Raw genomic sequence first — 24,956 nt, 5'->3', positions numbered from 1 at the left:
CAGCTGGGCGGTGCCGGGGCAGTCCTGGCGCCCAGCTACTGCGCAGGTAAGGAATTGCGGCGGTGCGCGTCTTCTTCACAGGTCGTCCAAGGTCTGCGCTCCGGTCTCCATCCCTGTGCCCCAGGGTTGTTGAAGGACGGTTTCGGAAGGAAAATCGCCTTCTATCTTCAAAGTGAGAAAAGTTACAGAGGAAGTAGGTTGTGTGGGCATAGCTTGCTGCAGCGTAAAGACTTGGGTGGGTTCCCGAGGATCAAAAAGTTAATAGGACCTGAGGAGGAAGCTGGGGCTTGGAGCGGCGTCACCAAGTCCTTCTGTGGCTCAGTCCGACCTCGCGTCAGGTTTCTCAACTCCCAGGCGATGTGTTGCGGGAACCGGTTTACGAAATGAATCTCTTTTCCTGAGAACCAGGAAGTAAGGCCAGCTCTGGGCAGAGATGCTCGTCGCGTGGAAGGCATTCTGGGCCTCCGCAAGATTCTAATTAGCTTGTCACTCTGGCTTCCAAGCTTCCAGGAAATTAGAAAGTGGAGAGGGGTGGAAGGATCAGGTAAGTACCTTATCAGATGGGAAAAGTATACCTGACAGCCTGGAGCAAGAGAGAAAACAGAGGGATAAAAAGCAGACCCTGAGAAAGCGAGAAAACATTTTAGCTATTTGGAATGGGAACCAGGAGCTCTATTACTGCCTGAAAAACCTATCTGCCCAAGGAGGCCTAAGAGTAGAGAATATTAAAGTCTGCCTTTTCCCTGTCTAGGGGTAATCCTTGAAGACATCTGTCAGAAAGTTCGTATTTCTTTTATGCTGTCGTGTTGAACATTCATTTGAAGTTTGCTTTCTACCTCTCCAGTCCAAGCTCCGGATCTTGCGGGCCAAACCTGCTCCATCCGCAGTCTTCTCCATCTAAGTAAATGTCGAGAAACGTTCAGGCCAAAAACCTTGGTGCAATCTCCTCACCCTTCATATCAGCACATGGGATTCTGTTTGCTCTACTTCGGAAAATATCCAGCATCCTACAACTGCGCCTTCCCTGCTACCACTCTGGTCCAAGCCCCCAGCACCTCCCCTCTGGATTGTTGGTGTACTCCGCCAATTGGTCTCTCTTGTTTCTCTGCTCTTATTCTGATACCCTTTACACTCAGCAGCAGCCCCAGTGTCCTTTTAAGACATGAATATAGAGCATATCTCTCCCATTCTCAAAGCCTCCACCGTCTTCTCACTCAGAGGATAAACAAAATCAATACAAAAGCTATAAAGCTTTAGGAGACCTGATGCCTTACTGCTCTCCTAATCTGCTACTTTCCTGCTCCTTCCTCTCCAGACTTACTATCTCCCTGCTGTTCTCAGTGAGCCCACTTCAGACCTTTATATTTTTAGTATTCCTTTTACCCCAAAACTTCTCCCACAGATATCCCAGTGTCTGACTTTCCCAATTCTTGAGACCTTTAATCACATGGCACTTTCTTATTGAGGCCTACTCTGACTACCCTGTTTTAAAGTGAAACTCCTTCTCTGTTGATTTTTGTCCACTCCACTTGGCACCATCTAGCCTAGTATAGAGTTTATTTGCTTATTGCCTGTCTTCCCCTATTAGAATATAAGGTCTATGAGTTCAGTTATGTTTTTCTTATTTTCCTAATGCTTTGTCTCCAGGAACTTGAATCAATATCCAGCACAAAGTATACACTTAGTAAATATTTGCTTTGTTTCAATATTCAATATTTTAGAATATTGAAAAACAATGTTTTTTGTTTTTAATACATCCAAATATTATATATATTTTTAATATAGCCAAAGCATTTTAAATTACTTCCCATTGAATTAAATCCATGCTTGAGAATTATGTTTAATATATGGCATACCAGCACATATCCCAGTTTGGGAAGGGCAACCCTATATAATTTAATACGTCCAGAGGGTATCACCAGCTTTTGCTCCTAATGCAGGTGTTGAGTTGTCCAAAAATAAAGACTAATGGATATCTAGCATATTTTGCTTAAGAAAGCATGGGAATGAATAATGTATTTTAGGGAGGTTATAAATATATTAAATATACTATGCGTAATAAAATAAGACTGCCACTACCTGAAAAGCTTAGCTATATTCTCAGACCTCTTATTTCTACTCTTGTCAGTAGCCCCTTACCACTGTTCTGAAAACTGAGCTTAAATACAACTCTGCACATTTCTTTTCTTTAAAAAAAAAAGTTATATAAAAATAACGTCTGCCATAAAATAATTATTGCAACATTTTTAAAAATCACCTAATTATTTTTTTTTTTTTTTTTTAAAGATTTTATTTATTTATCTGAGAGAGAGAATGAGATAGAGAGAGAGAGCATGAGAGGGGGGGAGGGTCAGAGGGAGAAGCAGACTCCCCGCTGAGCAGGGAGCCCGATGCGGGACTCGATCCCGGGACTCCAGGATCATGACCTGAGCCGAAGGCAGTCGCTTAACCAACTGAGCCACCCAGGCGCCCAAAAATCACCTAATTATTGATAGGCCCTTTGCATTTGTTGGTTTAAAATCTTACAGCAAGTCTTAGGTATTACCATCTCTGTTTTTCAGATGAAGAAACCAAGGTCCATAGAAATTCAATTATTAAGTCTGGTCACAAGTGGTTTGTGGAAGAGGTACATTAGAACCCAGGCCCATGCAACCTCAAAGTCCATCTTCTTCCTCCCCTCTATCCTCTCTTTCACTGATAAGAGTGCTGATGAAGCACCGTCTTAAAACTTCATTAATTCATTTGACAAAAGATTTTTATTTCCTATTTGGGGCACAATACTTTGTTTGAGAACATCCATATAAGTGAGAAGTATTCCACAAGGAAACATTCATTTTAGTATATTTCTCAATTGTCATCTTACCTCGTGTTCTTGTCCGAGTTGTCTTGTTTGAAAATATGAATGGTTACCATGAGAATTAATGGCATGAGAAAAGTTATGAAGATATGTATTTATTTACTTGTAAGCAATATATCTTCCACTTCTCTTAATCCTAAGCACACTGAATTCTTGAACACTTTGAAAGAAGTGATACTTTTTAATTTTTTCTGTACAATAATTTATTTTTGTTGAAAATGCAGAAAAGCAAGTGAAAACAAAACCACCATAAAAATCACCATCAAGAGGTATTCACAGTTAATGTTTTAGTATATGTTCTTCCAAATGTGTGTGTGGTGTGATATGAACGTATGTTTAAAGTAAAATTTTAAATTCTGAGATTTAGAACTTATAGGCATTCATAGAGAGAGGAGTTGTCAGAAGGCTTTCCTAGTTTTGGTATCCCTATGCCATCACCTCTCCTAGAAATCTGCATATAGGAGAGCTACAGAATTTATCCCTGGTCCTAAGATAGACTTTTTATTCTCAATTTCCTGTATTTTAGCTCTAGCCTTTAGGATTACCAAGCAGTCCTACTTTTACTAGTTTTGTCAATCACATTGTACTTCTTACAATGGAGGGAAATCTAAGTAAAAATAAAGGAAAATAATGTGAATGGAGCAACTGCAAAATCTACAGGCAGATATAATTTCTTAATTAAAAAAAAAAATCAGTCTTTCTCACACTCAACAGAAATATTTTGAGTAGCTGCTAAAGCCCAGTTTGGTTGGGTCTCTGCTTAGGAGAGCACACCATCTAGAAGAGAAGGCAGACACACAAACAATAAAATATGATAATTGTTATACTAGAAGAATGGTCACAGGTTGGAGCAAAAGGTATGACTATCAAGGAGAGCCAATAGTGCATTTTGCACTGACCTTGAAGAAATCATAGGCATTTGCCCTGACCCTCAAAGTGATTGGGCAATTCTTTTACCTAGCCCTAGATGACCTCACCTCCTGCTTCACCAAGAAAATAACATTGTGTGGGAATTCTCCCTCTCCCTTCAAATATGTCTGTATCCAAACCCCTTTCTAGATTTGGAAGAAAAAGTTTCCTTCTTTTCAAGGCTGACATCTTTACCTATGCTCTGTTCACTATCCCTTTTGTATCTTCAGCCAAGCTTAACTCTTAAATCTTTTTTTTTTTTTTAAAGATTTTATTTATTTATTTGAGAGAGAGAGCATGAGAGGGAGAAGGGTCAGAGGGAGAAGCAGGCTCCCTGCCAAGCAGGGAGCCCGATGTGGGACTTGATCCAGGGACTCCAGGATCATGACCTGAGCCGAAGGCAGTCGCTTAACCAACTGAGCCACCCAGGCGCCCTTAACTCTTAAATCTTAAGCCAGCAGTTTTCACGGTGTGGTTGGGGTTCCCAAGTCTCTTTCAAGAGGTTCATAGAGTCCAAATCACTTATGGGTAAAAGATTCATTCAGAGTACAATGGATTTTAATGAAACAAAGTTCACTGATACGGTTTCAGATTCCACATTGCAGCTGTTAGGAAATTATCTTTTATCAAGTTTCACTATCGTGTCAAAGAGAAATATCTACTACTTTGTGAAAAGGCTATTAAAATTCTGTTTCCAACTCTATGTATTTTCTTCATATATGTCAACCAAATCAATATATTGCAGCAGAGTAAATGCAAAAGCAGATATGAGAATCCAGCTGTCTTCTATTAAGTTGAATATTAAAGTGATTAACAAAACTGTAAAATAACGTCACTCTTCTTTTTATTTTGGAAAATGTAGTTATTTTTATCAAAATATGTATGCTAACATGTACATTCGTTATTTTTGATCAGTTAATAAGTAATTTTTAAATTTTTCGGTGTCAATTTCTAATAAGGTAATTATTGGTAGACATAACCAACATAAACAAAAGCTTTTTGGACGCCACAGAAATTTTTAACAGTGTAAAGGGTATTGAGACCAAATTTGAGAACTGATGCCTTCTCCCTCTCTCCCTCTCTCTCTCTCCTTCCCTTCAAAGCCAGATTTCTTGGAAAATACATTTTTACCATTCACTCACTGCTGCATTAAAACTCTTCTTAAGTCATCCAGTTTCCAAATCTAACACACCCATGAGTATTTATTGGACCTCTCTGGGTCTTTTATACTAACCTATCCCCTGCTCTAGAAATCTCTGATATGCTGTTGTCCTAGTTTTCTTCTTACCTCCATGGCTTATCAATACTTTTTAAAGGTTCTTCTTTCCCTTCATTTCTTCACAATCTATATGTTCCTAATAGGCAACCTCATATTTACTTGTTGCTTCAACCAATGATTCACTTATGAATATGTAAGAATGCTCACATAGTAAGTATTCTTTACCTAAACCTTTCTCCCATGCTTCAGACCATATATCCAGCTACTTAGTGCCAACTCCCCTACATGGTGCCAGAGGTAGATATTTACCATTTAACATGACCACGAACACTTCATTTCCTCTATCATCTAACTGCCTAAGCCAAAAAGCCAAGAATCAACTTCTTGGTTTTCCTCACTCTCCTTTCCCTTTAATATCTGATTTTTCATTAAATGATTTTTATTTGACCTCTAAATCCTTGAATCTTTATTTTTCTCTATTCCTCGACTTTTTTCAGGCTTTCATTTCTGCTCACATAGATTATTGGAAAGTTTTCAAATGGATCTCCTTGTCTCAATATACATCCCTTCAATTTTTTATCCAGAGGAATCCACTTAAGCAAATAAGATGACATAACACCTTTCTTTAAAATCCTGAAATTGGGGCACCTGGGTGGCTCAGTCAGTTAAGCATCCGACTCTTGATTTCAGCTCAGGTCATAATCTCAGGATCATGAGATTGAGCCCCACATTAGGCTTCAAGCTCAGCGTGGAGTCTGCTTGAGGTTCTTTCCCTCTGTCCCTCTCCTTGCTCAAGTACATGCTCTCTCTCTCTCAAATAAATAAATAAAATCTTTAAAGTCCTGAAATGGCTTCCCTACAACTTTTAGTATAAAGCTTAAAGTCCTTGTCTTAGCATATGAGCGCGTGATGATTAGGCCCTGTCTACCTCTCCAGCCTCATCTCTTACTACTTAAGAACATGTCTCCTATGCTCCAGCCATAGCAAACTCCTTGCCTGAGCCTCATCCATGTTCTCCCTGCTATTCCTACTGCCTGGAATTTCCTTTTAGGTTGATCTTCATTCCTTTTCACTCATCCTTCCAATCTCCCTCCCCACCCAGATCTGTCTTGATATATTTCCTTCAGAATGCCTTGGCTCCATGCTTCTCTGGGCCTCCACACCCTACACACACCTCTTGGAACATTTATCACTCACTGTAATTGTTTGTATCCCTTGCTGGACTGAGGAGGTTGAAAACAAAGATTTTTTTCTCCTTTCTGTAGCTCCCATCACTTAGTACAAAGCCTGACATACATGTTTTTTGAATATATGAATAAATGAAAAGAAATGTCTTGTTTTTATAGAAAAGAGAGTGACTTGAACAATGCATTGAGTTATACAAGCAGGGACATATGGAATGAATTTTGGAGTCAGATATGAGTTCAAGTCCAACTCTCTCATGTACTGCCTTTGTGAAGTAAAGATGTTAAAATTGCCTTCATCACTTTAAGGACTAAGTGAAATATATGACTCACCTAGCATGGTACTCGACAACAAATTCATTCATTCCTAACTCTTACCAGCAATATATACAACTTGCCAGTCACTAGTTATCTATTAGCAAATGAATTGAACTCATGGAGCTTACAGTCTAATGGGGGGAGGCAGATAGTAAACAAGAAAATAAATACATGATTACAATTACATTGTGCAGTGATGAAAGATAATTAGGTTGAGGGCAGATAAACCTACTTAGATGTGGTGGTCAAAGAAGGCCAAAGAGAAGAGAATACAAATATGGAGGCCTACGATATAGGGAGATGTTTTGTTTTTTACTCTTTTATAGCTTCTGAATTTTGTACCACATGAATATATTCTTTACTCCAAAAATTAATTATATTACATTTTAAAGATAAAAATATAGAGTGAAGAAGGAAAATAATTGACATAAGAATATCTGAATCTCTTTGTCTTGATTAATTAGAAGGAAAGGTTGCCACTTGCTGAAAATGAGAGGCATGGAGTTCAAATAAAACCACACGGAGAGAGGTCGAGGCATGAAATAGTCACTGAGGACAATGAGTGAAGACAAGTAACAGGACTCACAGCAGTGTTGAAGGCCCCATGGAAAGGGGATCCCCATAAATTTTTGTTCATACCAGTCTTCTCAGCTAATTCTCTATAGCTATATTCAGCAGTGCTGGTGTACAAGTAAAATTGAAATGTATCCCTGGCTGTTGCTCTCCAAGGTGGAGTGGCAAAAGAAAGAGGGGACTGAGGAAATAAAGGTTTTCTCTAGAGTGTAGTTAAAGTAGTGAACCACAGAGTTTGGCTTAGTAGGGAATAAATTATGATCAGACAGGTCTGTTGGACTCAAATAACATGAAGCACGTTATAGGAAAAGTTGGTTATTTACCATATCTTTTAATGCCACTCAAACTTTTTTTTTTTACTTCTACCAAAGAGTGTTGGCAAATGTTTAGTAGTACATAAATACTGATTGAGAAAAATATTTTAAATTGAAAAACAAATCTTTTATGAATAGAATTGATTCCTGAATATTTTCTGAATTTTCAGGAATTTTTCTGAAAAAGTGAATTTTTCGCTTCTTTGTGTAAATTACACTTAAGAAGTGTCAGAAAAATAATTCAATTTGTTGTTGATAATTATAGGTGGAGAAAGAAAGTAAGACCAAAGGACAATTAGGCAAATAAACCACAATTTTAATTTCTTCTTAGGATATCAATGAGTTGACTTTGGAGTGTTCCTTTATTATGGTGTAATCAGTTGCCAACATTTTATATATTGTAGCAAAATGTGATTTATAAGCTTACAGATGTCATCGCTAAAACTACCATGAAATTTTAGTGAGAATTTTCCATATTTTAGGAATAGAAGATGAACAAACCCATAACATCTTCAACATATGTGCGCTGCCTCAGTGTTGGACTAATTAGGAAGCTGTCAGATTTTATTGATCCTCAAGAAGGATGGAAGAAGTTAGCGGTAGCTATTAAAAAACCATCTGGTGATGATAGATACAATCAATTTCACATAAGGTAATGTATAAAAATCTTTTTCTCTTTAAATTCTTACATCACAATTAGAATGATAAATAGATATAAATACCATCTAATGTTGCAATTCAGAAAATAAAACTCCAAGGGAAATAATGGTAATAAGTAACCTCTTTTTTTCTGTTTTTGCAGTTTTTGCTTCATTCTCCATTATGTCAGCTAGGCTAGTGTTGTGATTTCGCAAACAAGTTTTTGGATTAGAATCAAGATTCCCACTTTTACTCTAGTTTTCTGTTTAGCAAGCTGAGAAAGTTCCCTCTGCCTCACACTTGTCACATCCAGATTGAACATAAGGGTATTATAAGAATCTCTAGTAAAATTCTAAGTGTGTGAATCTCTACTTCACCTTAACAGTGTACTTTGAGAATTCTTCAAAATGACATTTTAAAGTTGCCTGTAAATGTACGCATATATGAACTGAATTCTTAGTTCTTAGCCAGGATTTTACAACACTATCTTCAGATAATCTCATTCTTTGTCTCTATTTATCTCTGCTTGATTTACTATAAAATGTGAGTACAATTTTATTTTTGTCAGTGATTTCAGCCCAAAATCTGTCTTCGGAAGCAAGAGGAAAAGACATTAATTTGTGATTTTCAGCATTAACCTGATAAAGATCCCAAAGCCTTAACTCCCATATTAGTCCTTCCAGGAAATGTTTCCTCATATGAAGGATAAACATCTTAAATTACTTGAAAGAAGCTAAAGTTTAGGAATGCCTGAGTGGCTCAGTCAGTTAAGCCTTCAGCTTGGGTCATGATCCGAGTCCTGCACTGGGCTCCTCGCTTAACAGGGAGCCTGCTTCTCCCTCTGCCTGCCGCTCCCCCTGCTTGTTCTCTCTCTCTCTCTGACAAATAAATAAATAAAATCTTTTAAAAAAATAAAAGAAGCAGCTTAAGTTTAAACCTTGAAAAATGACTTTTAAAAATAGTTTATTGATGTTACTATTAAAAACTTTAGGAGGATAGTTGAGGCAGTGGTGAGGAGAAAAAGCTCTTCTCTACAGAATAATGGCAACAAATAATTATTGAAAGATTTATAAAAAGTTACCAATTTACAATCACCAATGAGTAATTGATGCATGTAAGACTCATCAATGTTGCTAAAACCACAAGATAAAAGGTTGTCGATGAACAAGATATGCACAAGATTTCGAAGTATTATCCACAGGTTACTTATGAATTATGAAGGGTAAAGGTACTTTTATAAGGAAAAAATCTGAAGTACACCTCCATAACCAAGTAATCAAACTTGGGGTCACCGATAATGGCACAGACTGCATTATGTGGCTCTGGATGTGATACAATGGGAAGAACACGTTGTCACCCAAGCAGTGTTCTTAACAAACATTTTTAACCTGAATTTAATCATGAGAAGGTAGCCAGACAAATCTAGACTGTGAGACATTCTACAGAGTGTTTGGCTTACACTCTAAAATGTGTGCACACACACACGCACATACACACAGGGAGAGGTAGAGGGAGAGGGCAAGAACACAAGCGTGGCAAAGTGTTATCCACTGGCCAGTTGGTGTATCTAGGTGAAGGGGAAACAGTTGTTCATGGTATTATTCTTACAACTTTCCTGTAAGTTTGAAATTTTTCAACATAAAAAATTTGGAGGCAAACCAGAAAAAATTGTTAAGTTTTTAAATGTTATTTTTCAAACTAATTTTCAAAGAAATGAAAAACTGATCTGTTTTTCCTTTAATGTAATTGAAATATAATTAAGATCAAAGGAATAATTCCCCAAGTTTATATATGGTATTCTGTTTCATTAAGCAGAATGGTTTATTAAAAATCATATGGCTAGCAGAGTTACTAAGTCAGGTAGGGAAGTAATATAGCTTAGTAGGTTGAGAGCACACCTTTATGTCAAGTGAGATCTGAATTTGGATCTCAATTTAAATACAGTGTTTTGGCTGTGTGGCTATGGGCTGGTTACTTTACCTCTCCACACCTGGTTTTCTCATTAATAAATCAGTATTATATTCATAGTATCTTTGAAAATTAAATGAATTCATGTGGGTGCATCCTGTGGCCCCCGAGCAGATACTCAGTAAGTATTCAGTTTATGTTAACTGACAGTATCATCGCCTTCAGCATCTTTTTCCCTTCTGCCTATCTTCCTGGTTCTCAGTAATTCTTGCTGGTTCTCCTGCTGCCCCTTTCCTTTAATACTATAGGAGGTGCTGTGGGCGAGGCAGGGGCATGGGGGGAATAATTCCTATTTTCATGTGAAGTCTATTACATTACTAATTTTGGTTTTTTTGTCACTTGCTTTTAAGGAGATTTGAAGCATTACTTCAAACTGGAAAAAGTCCCACTTGTGAATTACTGTTTGACTGGGGCACCACAAATTGCACAGTTGGTGATCTTGTGGATCTTTTGATTCAAAATGAGTTTTTTGCCCCAGCAAGTCTTTTGCTACCAGGTAAACAGAGTGTGATTAGGGCATCAACGATTAGGGTGGATAGGCAAGTGGCAGAAATAGGAACATGTCTCCTTACTCTTACTTTTTTCTCCTGGTAGATGAGCCTTACATTTGAGACTGCTTTTCATTCTTTCCACCCTCCCCGACTCATACAAGCACCCCAGACATAAGGCATTGCGGACTTGCTGCTAAGGACATGGAGGCTTCGTGATCGGGTCTGAGCCCACCATTCAAGTCAGGTAGTTTTGTGCCAATAGGAAGTTTAGAAGGACGGAAGTTAGTTTTGGCGGGTTTGGGGTTTTTTTTTGAACTCTTGCTTTTTTTTCACATTCAACTCCCACCCCGATGGGATCTGTGATCGTGATTTCCTTACATTGTATTCTGTTGGGTCACTGTTTAGATGCCTTCCTCATAACCTTATTTTTTCCCTTTGATGCCACTTACACCAGCAGTTCTCACTATTCTGTGTGCAGATTCCTGGCTCTATTCCAGACCTCCTTATCAGAATTCTTGACTTGGGTTAAGGCCGATGTTTTTAAACAAACACTTCAGTGCTTCTGATGTAGGTGGCTCATAGACTTTTTGAAAACACTGCCTTACCCTCTCTACTCATCTTACTTAAAAATTCTTACTAGGTCGCTTCTTGTGTGTGCTGTGAGAAAAGGAGGTTAAACCTATGGAAACGGGGATGATGTCAAATGAACTGAGTTCCTAGTTTAACTTTTTCATAAACACTTTTTCTTATGGCAGGACAACTTATATCTTACTTCATTTGGCAGATGCTGTTCCCAAAACGGTTAATACGCTACCTTCTAAAGAAGCTGTAACGGTTCAGCAGAAACAGATGCCTCTATATGGTAAAGACAGGACATTTGTGTTACCTGTGCAGAATCTTGAACAAAACTATATGCCACCTGACTCCTCAAGTCCAGAAAATACAAGTTTAGAAGATAGCGATACACGTAAGTAACATTTGCAGTGCTTTCTGCTAGTGGATTTGTCATTAAGACCATTGCTGCTTTGAAATAAATCTCCCCTTTTTCTTGTGAACACTGGTCATAGCTCTTTTTTTTTTTTTAAAGATGTTACTTATTTGAGAGAGAGAGCGTGCACGCGCACAAGCCGGGGAGGGACAGAAAGAGAGGGAGAAGTAGGCTCCCTAAGCAGGGAGCCCGATGTGGGACTCAGTCCCAGGACCCTGGGATCATGACTTGAGCTGAAGGCAGACACTTAACCGACTGAGCCACCCAGGCACCCTGGCCATAGCTCTTCTGTGGGTTTTCTTTTTTTCTCTCCTGACTTATTAAGCACCATCTCCATTGTATTAGTCAGTGTGTTATCAGTGAGTACAAGCAATAGGATGTACAAACAACCACAGAAGTATGACATAATGTGTAACTATTTACATAACTTGAAAAGGTCATTTTTTAAAGAAAATAAGTGACTAGAGTTTTGGGTGGAGGATCACCAGGCAGAATTCTCAAGATGAAGCTTAAATTTTCATTTTAAAAGATAGCTGTACTCTCTCCTATCATGCCTAATCCAAAGTTGTAAACATTTGTGTATATATGAAATAGTCAAGTTGAGAAAATATTAAGGTTATTAAAGCAAGTATATTTTTTATCAAAGTACTTTTTTCCTTATTTTATTGACATTATAGGTTTTCACAGTTTTTCATTTTATGAATTGAAGAATGTCACCAATAACTTTGATGAAAGACCCATTTCTCTCGGCGGCAACAAGATGGGAGAGGGCGGATTTGGAGTTGTATATAAAGGCTATGTGAACAACAAAACTGTAGCAGTGAAGAAACTTGCAGCGGTAAGTTATATGTTTAGGAGTAAAAAGAATTAAAGGAAAAATTGCTTCCTCGTGTGCTATATCATAAGTTTTAAATTAATCTTTAGGAAATACATTATTTCAGTGTATGTTTTCTTTAAACATCCTTCTAAGCTGGTAGCTTTTAACACTTAAAAATTTGTTGAAAGCTATGGATCCTATCCCTACAAAAATGTAGTTATGGACATACACATATGAGTATACATATAATTTCAGAAGATTTACAAAATGAAGTTGAAAAGCCCTGTTCTACGTAGTGCTTCATGCATAATCAAGATGAAAATGGGAAGATACTAAGAAAATTTTGTAAAAATAACTTTCTTATGTTACTTTTCTCATTTAAAAATAAAGCTTAAAAAATATACAATAAGAAAAAAGATTGAAAAAAATTCTTGTCTAAGTCCTTCATTCCCATTTCTTCTAGAGTGTTCACCATTTACTCGATTTGTTATAACTGTTATTATATTCTAGAAACATCCATGTATTACATATTTATATGATAAAAATAGTCGCCTGTTGTCATATATGTTACAAATACTTTTGTAGATTTTGTTTGTCTTTTTCCCTTCAAATTTGCTTATGTTTTTTGTTACAGCAAATTTTTTCTTCAGAATGCTTATGCAGTAAATTCTCATATTATTTCATTTTGTTCCTACAATAACTCAGTGAGGTTTATATGGTTATATGGTTTATAAGGTTTTTTTCCCTTCCACTAACTAGCCAGGGGACTTTAAACAAATGATTAAAATTTCTAGTTCTCAGTTATTCTATAAAATGGAGAGAATAATACCTTTACTGTTTCAAAGAAAGCAAGATCAGCCAGGCCATCTTTTGCACCTCCTTCTAGCTTTAGGATCTTTGAGGTTATTGTATTGTATTATATTATATATTATTTTATTTTTTCAGATGGTTGACATTAGTACTGAAGAACTGAAACAGCAGTTTGATCAAGAAATAAAAGTTATGGCAAAGTAAGTTAATTTGGCAATGTGGTAGAGCGGAAAAGAGCAGACCCAGGAGTAGAGGACCTGGTTTCTCACTCAGAGTGTGCCATGAACTAGTGATATTTCCAAACATGTAGAATTAAACTAAAGGGTTTAGATGAGAGGAATTGAAAGAATTTTGACTCTACAAGTCTGTGACTACAAATACTCACATGCCTGGAGCTTAAACAGCACTCTAAGAAGTGCTATTATCATAGCAAAGTTCCAAAGGATTTCAGCTATCTTCCGTTATCATGTTTACTGCTCCCATATTCATGAGAGATAAGTTATAGGGATACAAAAAAAATTACAGAATAATAGGCCCTTAGATATGTTAACAACCCTAAATCAGGAAAAAAGTTATATGCCAGAATCCTTAGAAGACATTGACCCAGTACGCTTGACAATTGCTGGGCGTTGTCAAGAAGGATAAGTGAAACGAATCAGGATCTATTCTGATAATTATAGTGCAGTGTATTTTAGGTGTCTGGTCTCATTTAACCCTCATAACAGTTCTTATAACCTCCCCTACCTTTTTTTTTTTTTCAAAGAGATTTGGGAAACATTATGTAACTTGCCTTAGGCCACATAGCTGGTAAAAATCAGATCTGCTTTTCATATCCAGACCTATCTGATTCCAGAGCTTACGCTTTTTTCGTTTTCCTTTTTTAAAATTTATTTATTTTTTAGTACCAAAATGTAATTGACATACAATGTGATATTAGTTTCAGGTATACAATGTGCCGATTCGACAATTCTGTACATTACTCAGTGCTCACCACAATAAGTATAGTCCCCATCTGTCACCTTAGAACATTATTGATATGAATCCTAATGAGATGTACCAATTTACCTCAATTACACCCATTGCTATAAATTACCAATTGTAATTGCTTAACCCCAAGAAAGAAATAATAGACTAGAATTAATTCAGTCATAGTAAAAATAATGCACGCTGATAAAAAAACAAAAACAAAAACAAAACAAAAACCTCTTTCTTTCGGGATTTTGTTCCCCCCCACCCTTATACCCACTCTGCAATCCTAAAAGTAACTTGCTCAAAGTAGATATTCTAGGAAATACAGGAATATATATTTAAAATAATAAAAACCATCTCTTAAATATATCACTCAGAGCAAGCCATGGCTAATATTTCGATGTACTTGCTTCATGATGTGTGTGTAGCATTTTTCCCATGTCATTAAAAATAATTTTAAAACATTTTGTTATTGTATATTAGTTTTAATTTTAAAGTATTGTATATCAATTATTTAGCATACATGATGATTATATTTTATTTAACCAGTACCCTACTAGGTTTGTTTCTAATTTTCAACATTACAAATTAAAGTTCCTTTAAATCTCTTTGTATATAAATCTTTAAATGCAACTCTGCTTATTTTATCAGGTAGAATCCTAGAAGAATCACTGGTTCAGATTGCATGAACTTCTTAAAAATTTTCCAAGTACATGTCCAAATGGCTTTATAAATAAATTATGGTAATTTACACTCCTATCAGCAATGTATTATAATTTTAAATTTCACTACCTCACCACCATTGACTATTATTACTGTTTCTTAATAAGTACCAATTTCTGGACCTTACTAGCAGAATGACCCTGGCCAAGTTTCTTAACTGTCTGTTAGTTTTCTCGTCTATAAAATGGGATAATCATAGTGTTTACTTCATTAAGTTATTGTGAGGATTAAATAAAACAAAGCAGGTAAATCATTTACCGCAGTGCCTTCTACATCGTACAAACTCAGCAAATGTTACCTACCTGTTTTTAAAATGTGCCAGTTTGATGGAAAATAGAGTACTTATTGTTTTAATTTGCACTTCTTAAAATATTTATGAGGATAGACTGTTTTCAAATTAAAGTCTGATTTGAAATCATGAAATCCCAGAATTTTAGATGATTTTGAATCAACAAAGTGAGTAAGCACTTGGATGGAATACATATCATGTTCTAAGTATATTTCTAGGCCCTCATGTATTTGCTCATTCAATTCTCACAGCATCCATGTTACATAGTAGGGGTTATTAACCACATTTGGTGAATTTGCTGAGGCTCAGTTGAGGTTGTTAACTTGTTAAGTGTTAATTTGGCCTATAGGTTGAATATCCAGGGGGTGGCAGAGCTGAATTTTAAACTTAGGACTTTGCCCAGTTTTCTTTCTACTGTACCATAGATACCTAAGATTTTGTTATAGTTCAGCTCTCTTTAATTTTATTCCTTTCAAGTAGATAAAGAAATTCAAATTAGGTTATAAATAATAAGATATCATTAAAGATCAACTATGTGTAAATTAGGTGTGGTTAGAGATCAGATGTCTATAAATCAGGGCTTTGGATGTGTTAGAAAATTCTTGAAAGGGTTGGCATACCAGTTTCAACAGACTTCTTAAAATCTTGCCTGTAAAACTATCGTTGAAAATTGTGCTACACAAAGGTAATTATCAGCCCAGTCCTTAACCAAACTATCACAAGTTCCAAAGTTCTAAGTTATTAAGTTTTTACTATAAAATAGAAACAGGAGGCGCCTAGCTCAGTTAGAAGAGCATTTGATTCTTGATCTCAGGGTTGTGAGTTCAAGCCCCATACTGGGTGTAGAGATTACTTAAATAAATAAAATAGAAAAAGGATTTGCTTCTAATGTTGATCAATATTGACTGAAAGAACTGTTTGCAGAAAATTGTAAATGGTTACAATAAACATAAATAAATATGTTATAAACATATGTATCATAATGATATATAGCGTATCATTATTTTCTTGTTCTTTTTTTCTGTTAAAGCTCTAAATTGAATAACCTCCAACCTACAGCTGAATATATGTATGTGTCATAATAATTTTGAGTGGAAAATTATTTGTCGTAGGTGTCAACATGAGAACTTAGTAGAACTGCTTGGTTTCTCAAGTGATGGAGATGACCTCTGCTTAGTATATGTTTATATGCCCAATGGCTCATTGCTAGACAGGCTGTCTTGCTTGGTAAGATATTTGTTCATCAGATTGTTGGGGTTTCTATTTATGTGTTGGAATACTAATATTCACTTTGTGACAAGATTATTTAAGCCATATTAATCTTAATATTTTTCCTGCTCTTTGAAAATTATACAGTTGATAGGTATACAACTGGGATTGCTATTCTATTAGGTGATAATCTTAAATACAAAATTACCAGTCAAGACCAGTCTTTGAAGGTGCTCTTATATATTTTTGTTGTCAAATAAGAAATGCTGACTCTGACTTGATCTTATTTAGAGATTATTTTTGAACAATTTTTAAAAATTGCAGTCCTACATTCTTGGTGATATAATATCGTTTTCAGTAGTTGCTTAGAAAAATGTTCTGTTATATATTTTCTATAAATTTTCTCATCCTCTTTTTTTTTAATGGGTTGGTTTCTTACTTCATAAGGATGATACTCCACCACTTCCTTGGCACATGAGATGCAAGATTGCTCAAGGTGCAGCTAATGGCATCAGTTTTTTACATGAAAACCATCATATTCATAGAGACATTAAAAGGTAAATGCTACTCTTAAAAAAGTTTTTGGAAAACCATCTTTAGAGAATGACTTGCTCTCACTCTTTCTATTCAATATTCATATGCATGTTTTAACTTACAGCACTGCATGAAAGCTTTTCTCATTAAGATGTCTATAATCTCCTTTATTCCAAACCCACTGACCTATTTTTAGTACTCATCCTACATGATCTTTTTTTGAATAGCATGGCATTTTGTTTTTCTTGACTACTTTTGCCTTGTCAAAATTATTTTCTTGGGGCGCCTGGGTGGCTCAGTCATTAAGCGTCTGCCTTCGGCTCGGGTCAGGATTCCAGGGTCCTGGGATCGAGCCCCGCATCTGGCTCCCTGCTCGGCGGGAAGCCTGCTTCTCCCTCTCCCATTCCCCCTGCTTGTGTTCCCTCTCTCGCTGTGTCTCTCTCTGTCAAATAAATAAATAAAATCTTAAAAAAAAAAATTGTTTTCTGGATCACCACTATTTTCTGAAACACTCTCATCCTCCATGGGTGCATTTCAATTCTCTTTCTTCTTGCATAAATAATAAGTATTAATTGAGCACCTACTATATGCTAGGCACAGTAGAAAATACTTAGCAAAACTAGCACTTGTAGTGTTTGACATCAGTCAAATGATCACTAATAATAGAACTTTAGTAAGTAGTATATAGTATTTAATGTACAGTATTAGTATAAATAAGAGTTCTCTGAGGAAGTAATATTTTAGCAGAGATCCAAAGAATGAGTAGGAAATAAGTGGGCATAATTAGAGGGTAGCTAAAGAAGGTAGGGAGAAGAACATTCTAGAAAGAAGGGACTACATTTGTAAGACGAGTGTTGAGAGGGAACATGAGAGCATGATGAATTACAGGAAGTGAAATGAATACAGTATAACTGAAATGTAGAAATTGAAGGAATGATTGATATAAGAGAGAATTATAGAAGTCAGCCTGGAGCTAACCCCTGTAGGATCTAGTAGACTAAGGTAAGGACTTTAGTTTTATCATAAATGTAATCAGATACCATTGAAAAATTATAAGTAGAGATGTGGCATCACGTTTAAGTTTGGAGAAGATCACTTTGACTTGAGTGTAGAGAACAGTTTCTAAGAAGGGATAGTTAGGAGGCTATCACAGAAGTCTTGGTGGTAGCAGTTCATATCAAAAGAAGTGAGCAGGGGCGCCTGGGTGGCTCAGTTGGTTAAGCGACTGCCTTCGGCTCAGGTCATCATCCTGGAGTCCCTGGATCGAGTCCCGCATCGGGCTCCCTGCTCGGCAGGGAGCCTGCTTCTGCCTCTGACCCTCCCCCCTCTCATGTGCTCTCTCTCTCTCATTCTCTCTGTCTCAAATAAATAAATAAAATCTTTAAAAAAAAAAAAAAAAGAAGTGAGCAGATTTGAGAGATTAAGATGGCAGGACTGGGTGTCTCAGTCGGTTAAGCACCTGCCTTCGGCTCAAGTCATGATCCCAGGGTCCTGAGATAGAGCCCCAAATTGGGCTCCCTGCTCCGCTGGGAGCCTGCTTCTCCCTCTCCCTCTGCCCCTCGCCCACTCATGTTCTCTCTCGCTCTCACTCTTTCTCTCAAATAAATTTTTAAAAATCTTGAAAAAAAATAAGATGGGAGGACTTGCTGATATCTTGGCTGTAGAGGGGTCAGGGAGAGGGACATGTCAGGAATGACTCCTGGATTTCTAGCTTCCTGAATTGCATTCTGGGATGATTGTGGCATAATTTACTTACATAGAAAGCACTGGAAGAGGACAAGGTTGAGGGTTGAAGATGTGAATTCTCTTTTGTACATGTTGTGTTTAAGATTCTTTTAAGATATAGAAGTGGAGGGGCGCCTGGGTGGCTCAGTTGTTAAGCGTCTGCCTTCGGCTCAGGTCATGATCCCGGGGTCCTGGGATCAAGCCCCGCATCAGGCTCCCTGCTCGGCGAGAAGCCTGCTTCTCCCTCTCCCGCTCCCCCTGTTTGTGTTCCTGCTCTCGCTTTCTCTCTCTGTGTCAAATAAATAAAATCTTAAAAAAAAAAAAAAGATATAGAAGTGGAGATGTTAAACAGGCAGTGTGATATACAGATATGGAGCTGAAAAAAGTCTGAGCTGAAGATATAAACTTGTGTATTACTTACATATAGATGATAATTGAAGACCTATTATATGATTGTATTCTCTTAAGGAGAGATAGAGATTAGGAAAAGATCCCAAGATTTAGTCCTGAGGAACTTTAAGACTTAATGGCCAAATAGAAGAGAATGATCTCAAAAAGGAATCTAAGAAAGTAGGCACAGAAAGGTCAGATGAGAACCTAGAGAGTATGATATCTGTGAAAACAAGGAAAGAGAGTATTTCCCAAGAGGAACTAGTCACAAATGCCAGTTGCTTTTTAGAGGTCAGGATGAGGACTGAAAATCACCATTTGATTAGTGCCCTGAAGATCATTGGTGTCTTTACAAAGCCCTACTTCCCCGTAGTAATTGGGCACAATTCAGGATGTAGTTGAGGAGAGATTGGGAGCTAGAGAACTGAAATGTGAGTGTAGATAAGTCTTTTATGACATTTAGATAGTGAAGGGTGATTGCTGGAAATGATGTGTCATTCAGGAAACTTTTTTTAAGATGGCAGAGACTAAAGCATGTTTTTATGCCTAGGGGAAAAGGGACATGATAAAATAGAGCAGTGAGATAATTAATGGAGTAGGGTTCCTGAGAACATACGAAGGAGTCCAAGTAAGAGATCAGCCTATAGATGAGAGGACAGGCACGATCTCTCATCCCTTATGTATTGGTGTATTTCCCCCTATTCTCACCTCCTGTTTCTTCTCTTCCCACAACGTGCTCTTGCTGACATTATATTGACTTCACCTGCTATCTATGTGTGGGTGACACTCAAATCTGTATCATCAGCCTCTGATCCTATATTTTCAATATCTCCAGACCAAAAACACCTTGCCTGGGTGTCCCACAGCAGCCTCTAAGTTAACAAGTCAGAAATTAAATTCATTTTCTCTTCCAAACCAAAGTCTTCTTCCTGTATTCCCTTCCTGATCAAATGAAGTCACTATTTATCCTGTCTCCCAAGCTAAAGACTTTCTCATTCCTCATATCATACTCATTACAAAGTTCACTGAATGTGCCTCAGATTCTCAGCTCCTTTTTTTTCCTCCACTGTTCTTTCTTTATCCAGACTCTCACCATCTCTCATTTGCTTTATTACAAGCTTTCCTGGTCAGCCTTTAACTAGTCTGTTCTAGTTCTCATCTATTCACTACTACACTGCCAGGTTATGTTCTTAAAAATCAAGGCTAGGGGTGCCTGGGCGGCTCAGTGGGTTAAGCATCTGCCTTTGGCTCAGGTCATGATCCCAGAGTCCTGGGACTGAGCCCCATGTCAGGCTCCTTGCTCAGTGGGGAGTCTTCTTCTCCCTCTTCCTCTACCCCTTCCCCTGCTTGTACGCTCTCTCTCTCTCAAAGAAGTAAGTAAAAATCTTTAAAAAAATCAAGTCTAATAGCACCAATTTCTTACTATGAAAACTTTTGCTGGCGTCCTGCTCTCACAGGAACAAATTCATATTCTCTCCATGTTTCATTGGCACCAGTTTCTTGAAATTGATCATATGTTTTTATGTTTTCATCACTATGTACATGTTGCTCCATTTGCCTGAAATGCCTTTTTTCCCCCTCATTTATCCCTCACCTTCTAACAGTCCTTCAAGACTAAGCACACTGTTCACCCTCTCCTTAGAATTTTTTCCAGCCATGTGGTTGTTCTCTCAGGATTTTGTATCTACTATCACCATTATGGAGTATTTATTGGATTTTTAAAAATTATTTATGTACCTTTGTCACAGACAAGATTTGAAAATCCCCCCCTCCATGCAGGACTGAGCTTAAATACTATTATACATAATGATTCTTGATAAAATTTTTTATTGAATGCAACTATGTGTGTATGAGTGAATGCATGTAATGAATGAATAAAGACCTTTTAACCATGTTCTTTCCTCTTTGAAAGATTTCAAATAGTACAAAAAAAAAATAACACGTGAAACTAACATAACTGCATGTGAACTATACTGGAATTAAAAAAAACTTAGAAAGAAGAATAAAGAAATGAATAATTAAAATACCTTGGTTGGAAATTTGTTTTTTTTTTTTTTTAAGATTTTATTTATTTATTTGACAGAGAGAGACACAGCGAGAGAGGGAACACAAGCAGGGGAGTGGGAGAGGGAGAAGCAGGCTCCCCGCAGAGCAGGGAGCCCGATGCGGGACTCGATCCCAGGACCCTGGGATCATGACCTGAGCTGAAGGCAGTTGCTTAACCAACTGAGCCACCCAGGCGCCCTGGAAATTTGTTTTTAAATGAGTTGAGAAATATTAGGAAAGGAATAAGAATGGTGCTTTAGGAGACTGAGGGAAATTTCCCCTATGATAAATTACTTATGAAATAATGAAAGTATCTCTCACTAATGCGGACAGTTTTATTTCATTTTTATTCTCTTAAATTTTTTCCTAAAATCTCCTAAAAAAAAGACAATCTTTTCGCTTTAGTTTTAATCTGAAATCTAGATTTATTTATACAAATTTCAGGCTTTTCTGATGTGTATTATAAAATGGTATACTCTGTAAATATGTACGTATGTTCTGTATGTATGTAAATATTAACTGTTTGACTTGCTTGAAAAGAAAAATATTTTTTTCTTTTCAGTGCAAATATCTTACTAGATGAAGACTTTACAGCCAAAATATCTGACTTTGGGCTTGCACGGGCTTCTGAGAAATTGGCCCAGACAGTCATGACTAGCAGAATTGTGGGAACAACAGCTTATATGGCACCTGAGGCTTTACGAGGAGAAATAACACCCAAATCTGACATCTACAGCTTTGGTGTGGTAAGTTTCACATATATAATTAATAAAAATAATCATTCTGGCTATAACTGTGAAATTTAAGTAGAATATTCTGAAATACCTGTCTTGCTTAGCTCTGTTATGTAAATGTGCATATTGTTTATTTAACCCTTAGTTAAATGATAAAGTTATAAAAGCTTCTCCAAGTTTGTAGAACTTTTTAAAATGGATTTCTGAAGTTACTGCAAGAAATGACTTTTTTACCACACTATCCTCATGAATTAGTATGAAGGTTACATTAAATTAGTGCATAAAACAAAGATGCCTGGGTAGCTCGGTCAGTTAAGCGTCTGTCTTTGGCTCAGGTCAAGATCCCAGGGTCCTGGGATTGAGTTCCGCATTGGGCTCCCTGCTTCTCCCTCTGTTCTCCCCCTGCTTGTGTGCACGCTCTCTCTCTTTCTGACAAATAAATAAAATCTTTAAAAAAAAAAAAATTAGTGCATAAAACAAATCATGTCATACAGCACACATTTAATGTCATATTTTTTTAAAAGACGTACACATTGGGGCACTTGGGTGGCTCAGTCGTTAGGCATCTGCCTTTGACTCAGGTCATGATCCCAGGGTCCTGGGATCGAGCCCTGCATCAGGCTCCCTGCTTGGTGGGAAGCCTGCTTCTCCCTGTCCCACTCCCCCTGCTTATGTTCCTGCTCTCGCTTTGTCTGTCTCTGTCAAATAAATAAATATTAAAAAAAAAAAAAAAAAGACATACACTTTGGCATTTTCTGATCTACTGGTCTGTTCAGAATAACTTTTACGATGGAGTGAGTGGGAGTGGTTGGAGAAATCAGGTTCTTCTTCATCTTATTTTTGCATGTATGTTTCCTATATGGAAATTTAACTTCACAGCACTGTGAAGTTAAGGCACAGAGTTGTAGGATATGCCTAAAATTTAGAAAATAATATTCTAAAAGCCAGAGAAAATTATTCTTGTGAAGAATGCCCTGCAAGACAGGAGAAGGACTATCCAGAACACATATTGAGTGGAACTGATTGTTTTAGTAAGTTGCTAATAGAAAAGTACTGCTTGTGGGGATTGGTGGAACCCAAGATTTCTGTGAAGGAGTGGTGGTGAGAAATGACCACAACTCATGTCTTTTCTGCTTTTTTTTTTTTAAAGATTTTATTTATTCATTTTAGAGAGAAAGCGCACACAAGCGGGGGGAGTGGCAGAGGGAAAGAGAGAGAATCTCAAGTAGACTCCCTGCTGAGTGAGGAGCCCGTCGCGGGGCTCTATCCCAGGACCCCAAGATCATGACCTGAGCTGAAACCAAGAGTCGGATGCCCCTGTCCTTTCTGCTTTAATGCCTAAAAGGCATAATGCAATATGTGGAAATGATTAATCAGATTTCATAATCAAGATCCATATTTTTTCCATGTGTTGTCTTGTGTGTTACAGTAATGGACTTCTTTTTTTTGTCTTCATAGGTTTTATTAGAAATAATAACTGGACTTCCAGCTGTAGATGAACACCGTGAGCCTCAGTTATTGGTAATTGAAAGATTTATTATTTTTTCCAGTCCTTTTCTCTTTGCATTTATAATCTAAATTTATATGGGTAAATTTGGCATCTAGCAATGTCTTTTTCTATTGGCAGTCTTTTCATTGGCAGTTACAAAGTGGCATATGGAAAGAGCATCACATATTTCTAATCTCAGCTCTGCCACGAAGTATTTGTGAAGCTTGGAAAAGTCACTTATATATTCTATGTACTGGGTAAAACCAGAATAGAACTATATGACTTTTTAGGTCTTCTACAGTTTATTTTTATTTTCTTACCTTCAGGGTGATTACTAACAGCTTTTTCAGCTCAGAGAGGAAAAACAATATGGCTTCCATTCAGATTTGTATCAGAATGGAATTGCTAGTAAAATTTTCTATCCATTTCCCTTATGTAGTATTTTATTTATAAAATTATGATAGAAAACTTTTCCTGTGTATTTTATTAGGCATTCAATGGCAATTATATAAATAGACTAACTGAGTACTAAAACCACAAGAAAATTATGCCTTGCCCTTTTTTTCCTGTATAGTAAATTTTAGGAACTTGGAGGGTCTTTCTGTAAAAATAAAGATTTACAGAAATCTTTTGTAATCTAAAGATTTCAGAAATACCTACTATCATGAATAAGTTTTTTTTAAAACTAGTTAAATAACTACACTGACTTTATTCTAATTTATGTGTTCTAATGAGGCAAACCAGTGAGACAAATTCAGATAATATATGTATAACAGATTATTCCCGTAGAATGGAGATGAGAAAGTCAAAGGGTATGATATATTTGCTCAAGGATTGGTGCCATTTTTCGCTTTAAGAAAAACAGTAAGGGGCACCTGGGTGGCTCAGTTGTTAAGCATCTGCCTTCGGCTCAGGTCATGATCCCAGTGTCCTGGGATGGAGTCCCGTGTCAGGCTCTCTGCTCAGCGGGGAGCCTGCTTTTCCCTCTGCCTCTTCCTGACGCTCCCCCTGCTTGTGCTCTGTTGCTCTCTGTCTTTCTGACAAATAAATAAAATAAAATCTTTAAAAAAAAAAACATTTGTTTTAAAGCTAGATATTAAAGAAGAAATTGAAGATGAAGAGAAGACGATTGAAGACTATGTTGATACAAAGATGAATGACACTGATCCCACTTCCATTGAAACTATGTACTCTGTTGCTAGTCAATGCTTGCATGAAAAGAAAAATAAGAGACCAGACATTAAGAAGGTACTAACTAATTTTTTATATTTATTTAAAAAGTGAAGAGGGTGGGGTTCATCTTTTTTTTCTAAGTTTACATTTCAAAACAACTGTTTAATACAGTTTTTTTGTGTTTTTCTTTTTCTGTCTTTTTGAAAGGTTCAACAGCTGCTGCAAGACATGACAGCTTCTTAAAATTTTACTGGAATAGACTCTTGATTTTTTTTGTATACACCTATCTAAACCATTTTTTAAACTAAATTTTTTTTTGTAAACATTCTTTTTTACCTTTAACAAGGCAGCATGGAGCAGTGCAGTGGCTATATTAAAGCTTGTATAGAACTACCAACAAATATAGAACAAACAAAAGTAGAGCCATGATATCGACCCTAAGCCCTAGCTTGTTAGAACCCTCAGTTCTTTAGTAATCCCTTAGACCTTTCCTTGGAACCTCACCAAACACGGTTTGAAAACTATAGAATTAGCAACAAAGAGGACTGGACCATAGGGTGAAAAGACCCTCGGCCAAAGCCCAGTTCT

The 24,956-nt window shown here is 36.9% G+C and overlaps 1 protein-coding gene across 1 annotated transcript; it reads left to right on the top strand.

Moving 5' to 3' along the window:
- On the top strand, positions 1–24,652 carry IRAK4 (interleukin 1 receptor associated kinase 4). The gene is made up of 12 exons (XM_021704823.1): positions 1–46; positions 7,857–8,026; positions 10,332–10,477; positions 11,257–11,439; positions 12,138–12,298; positions 13,223–13,287; positions 16,181–16,295; positions 16,725–16,834; positions 21,535–21,718; positions 23,165–23,227; positions 24,285–24,443; positions 24,576–24,652. The coding sequence occupies exons 2-12, from the start codon at positions 7,866–7,868 to the stop codon at positions 24,609–24,611; spliced, it is 1,383 nt and encodes a 460-aa protein (XP_021560498.1). The 5' UTR covers positions 1–46; positions 7,857–7,865; the 3' UTR covers positions 24,612–24,652.
- Positions 24,653–24,956: the final 304 nt, after the last annotated feature.

Source organism: Neomonachus schauinslandi, chromosome 5 (genome assembly GCF_002201575.2).
Source record: "Neomonachus schauinslandi chromosome 5, ASM220157v2, whole genome shotgun sequence".
Lineage (NCBI taxonomy): Eukaryota > Metazoa > Chordata > Mammalia > Carnivora > Phocidae > Neomonachus > Neomonachus schauinslandi.
The sequence above is the reverse complement of the archived record's forward strand: the minus strand, read 5'-3'. Positions and strand labels throughout refer to the sequence as shown.

Excerpts from the sequence above, each read along its gene's own strand:
- IRAK4 (XM_021704823.1), top strand. The coding sequence starts at position 7,866 with ATGAACAAACCCATAACATCTTCAACATATGTGCGCTGCCTCAGTGTT. Across the intron at positions 10,478-11,256 it reads AGCAAGTCTTTTGCTACCAG|ATGCTGTTCCCAAAACGGTT; the intron begins GTAAACAGAGTG and ends TTCATTTGGCAG. Across the intron at positions 21,719-23,164 it reads ACATCTACAGCTTTGGTGTG|GTTTTATTAGAAATAATAAC; the intron begins GTAAGTTTCACA and ends TTGTCTTCATAG.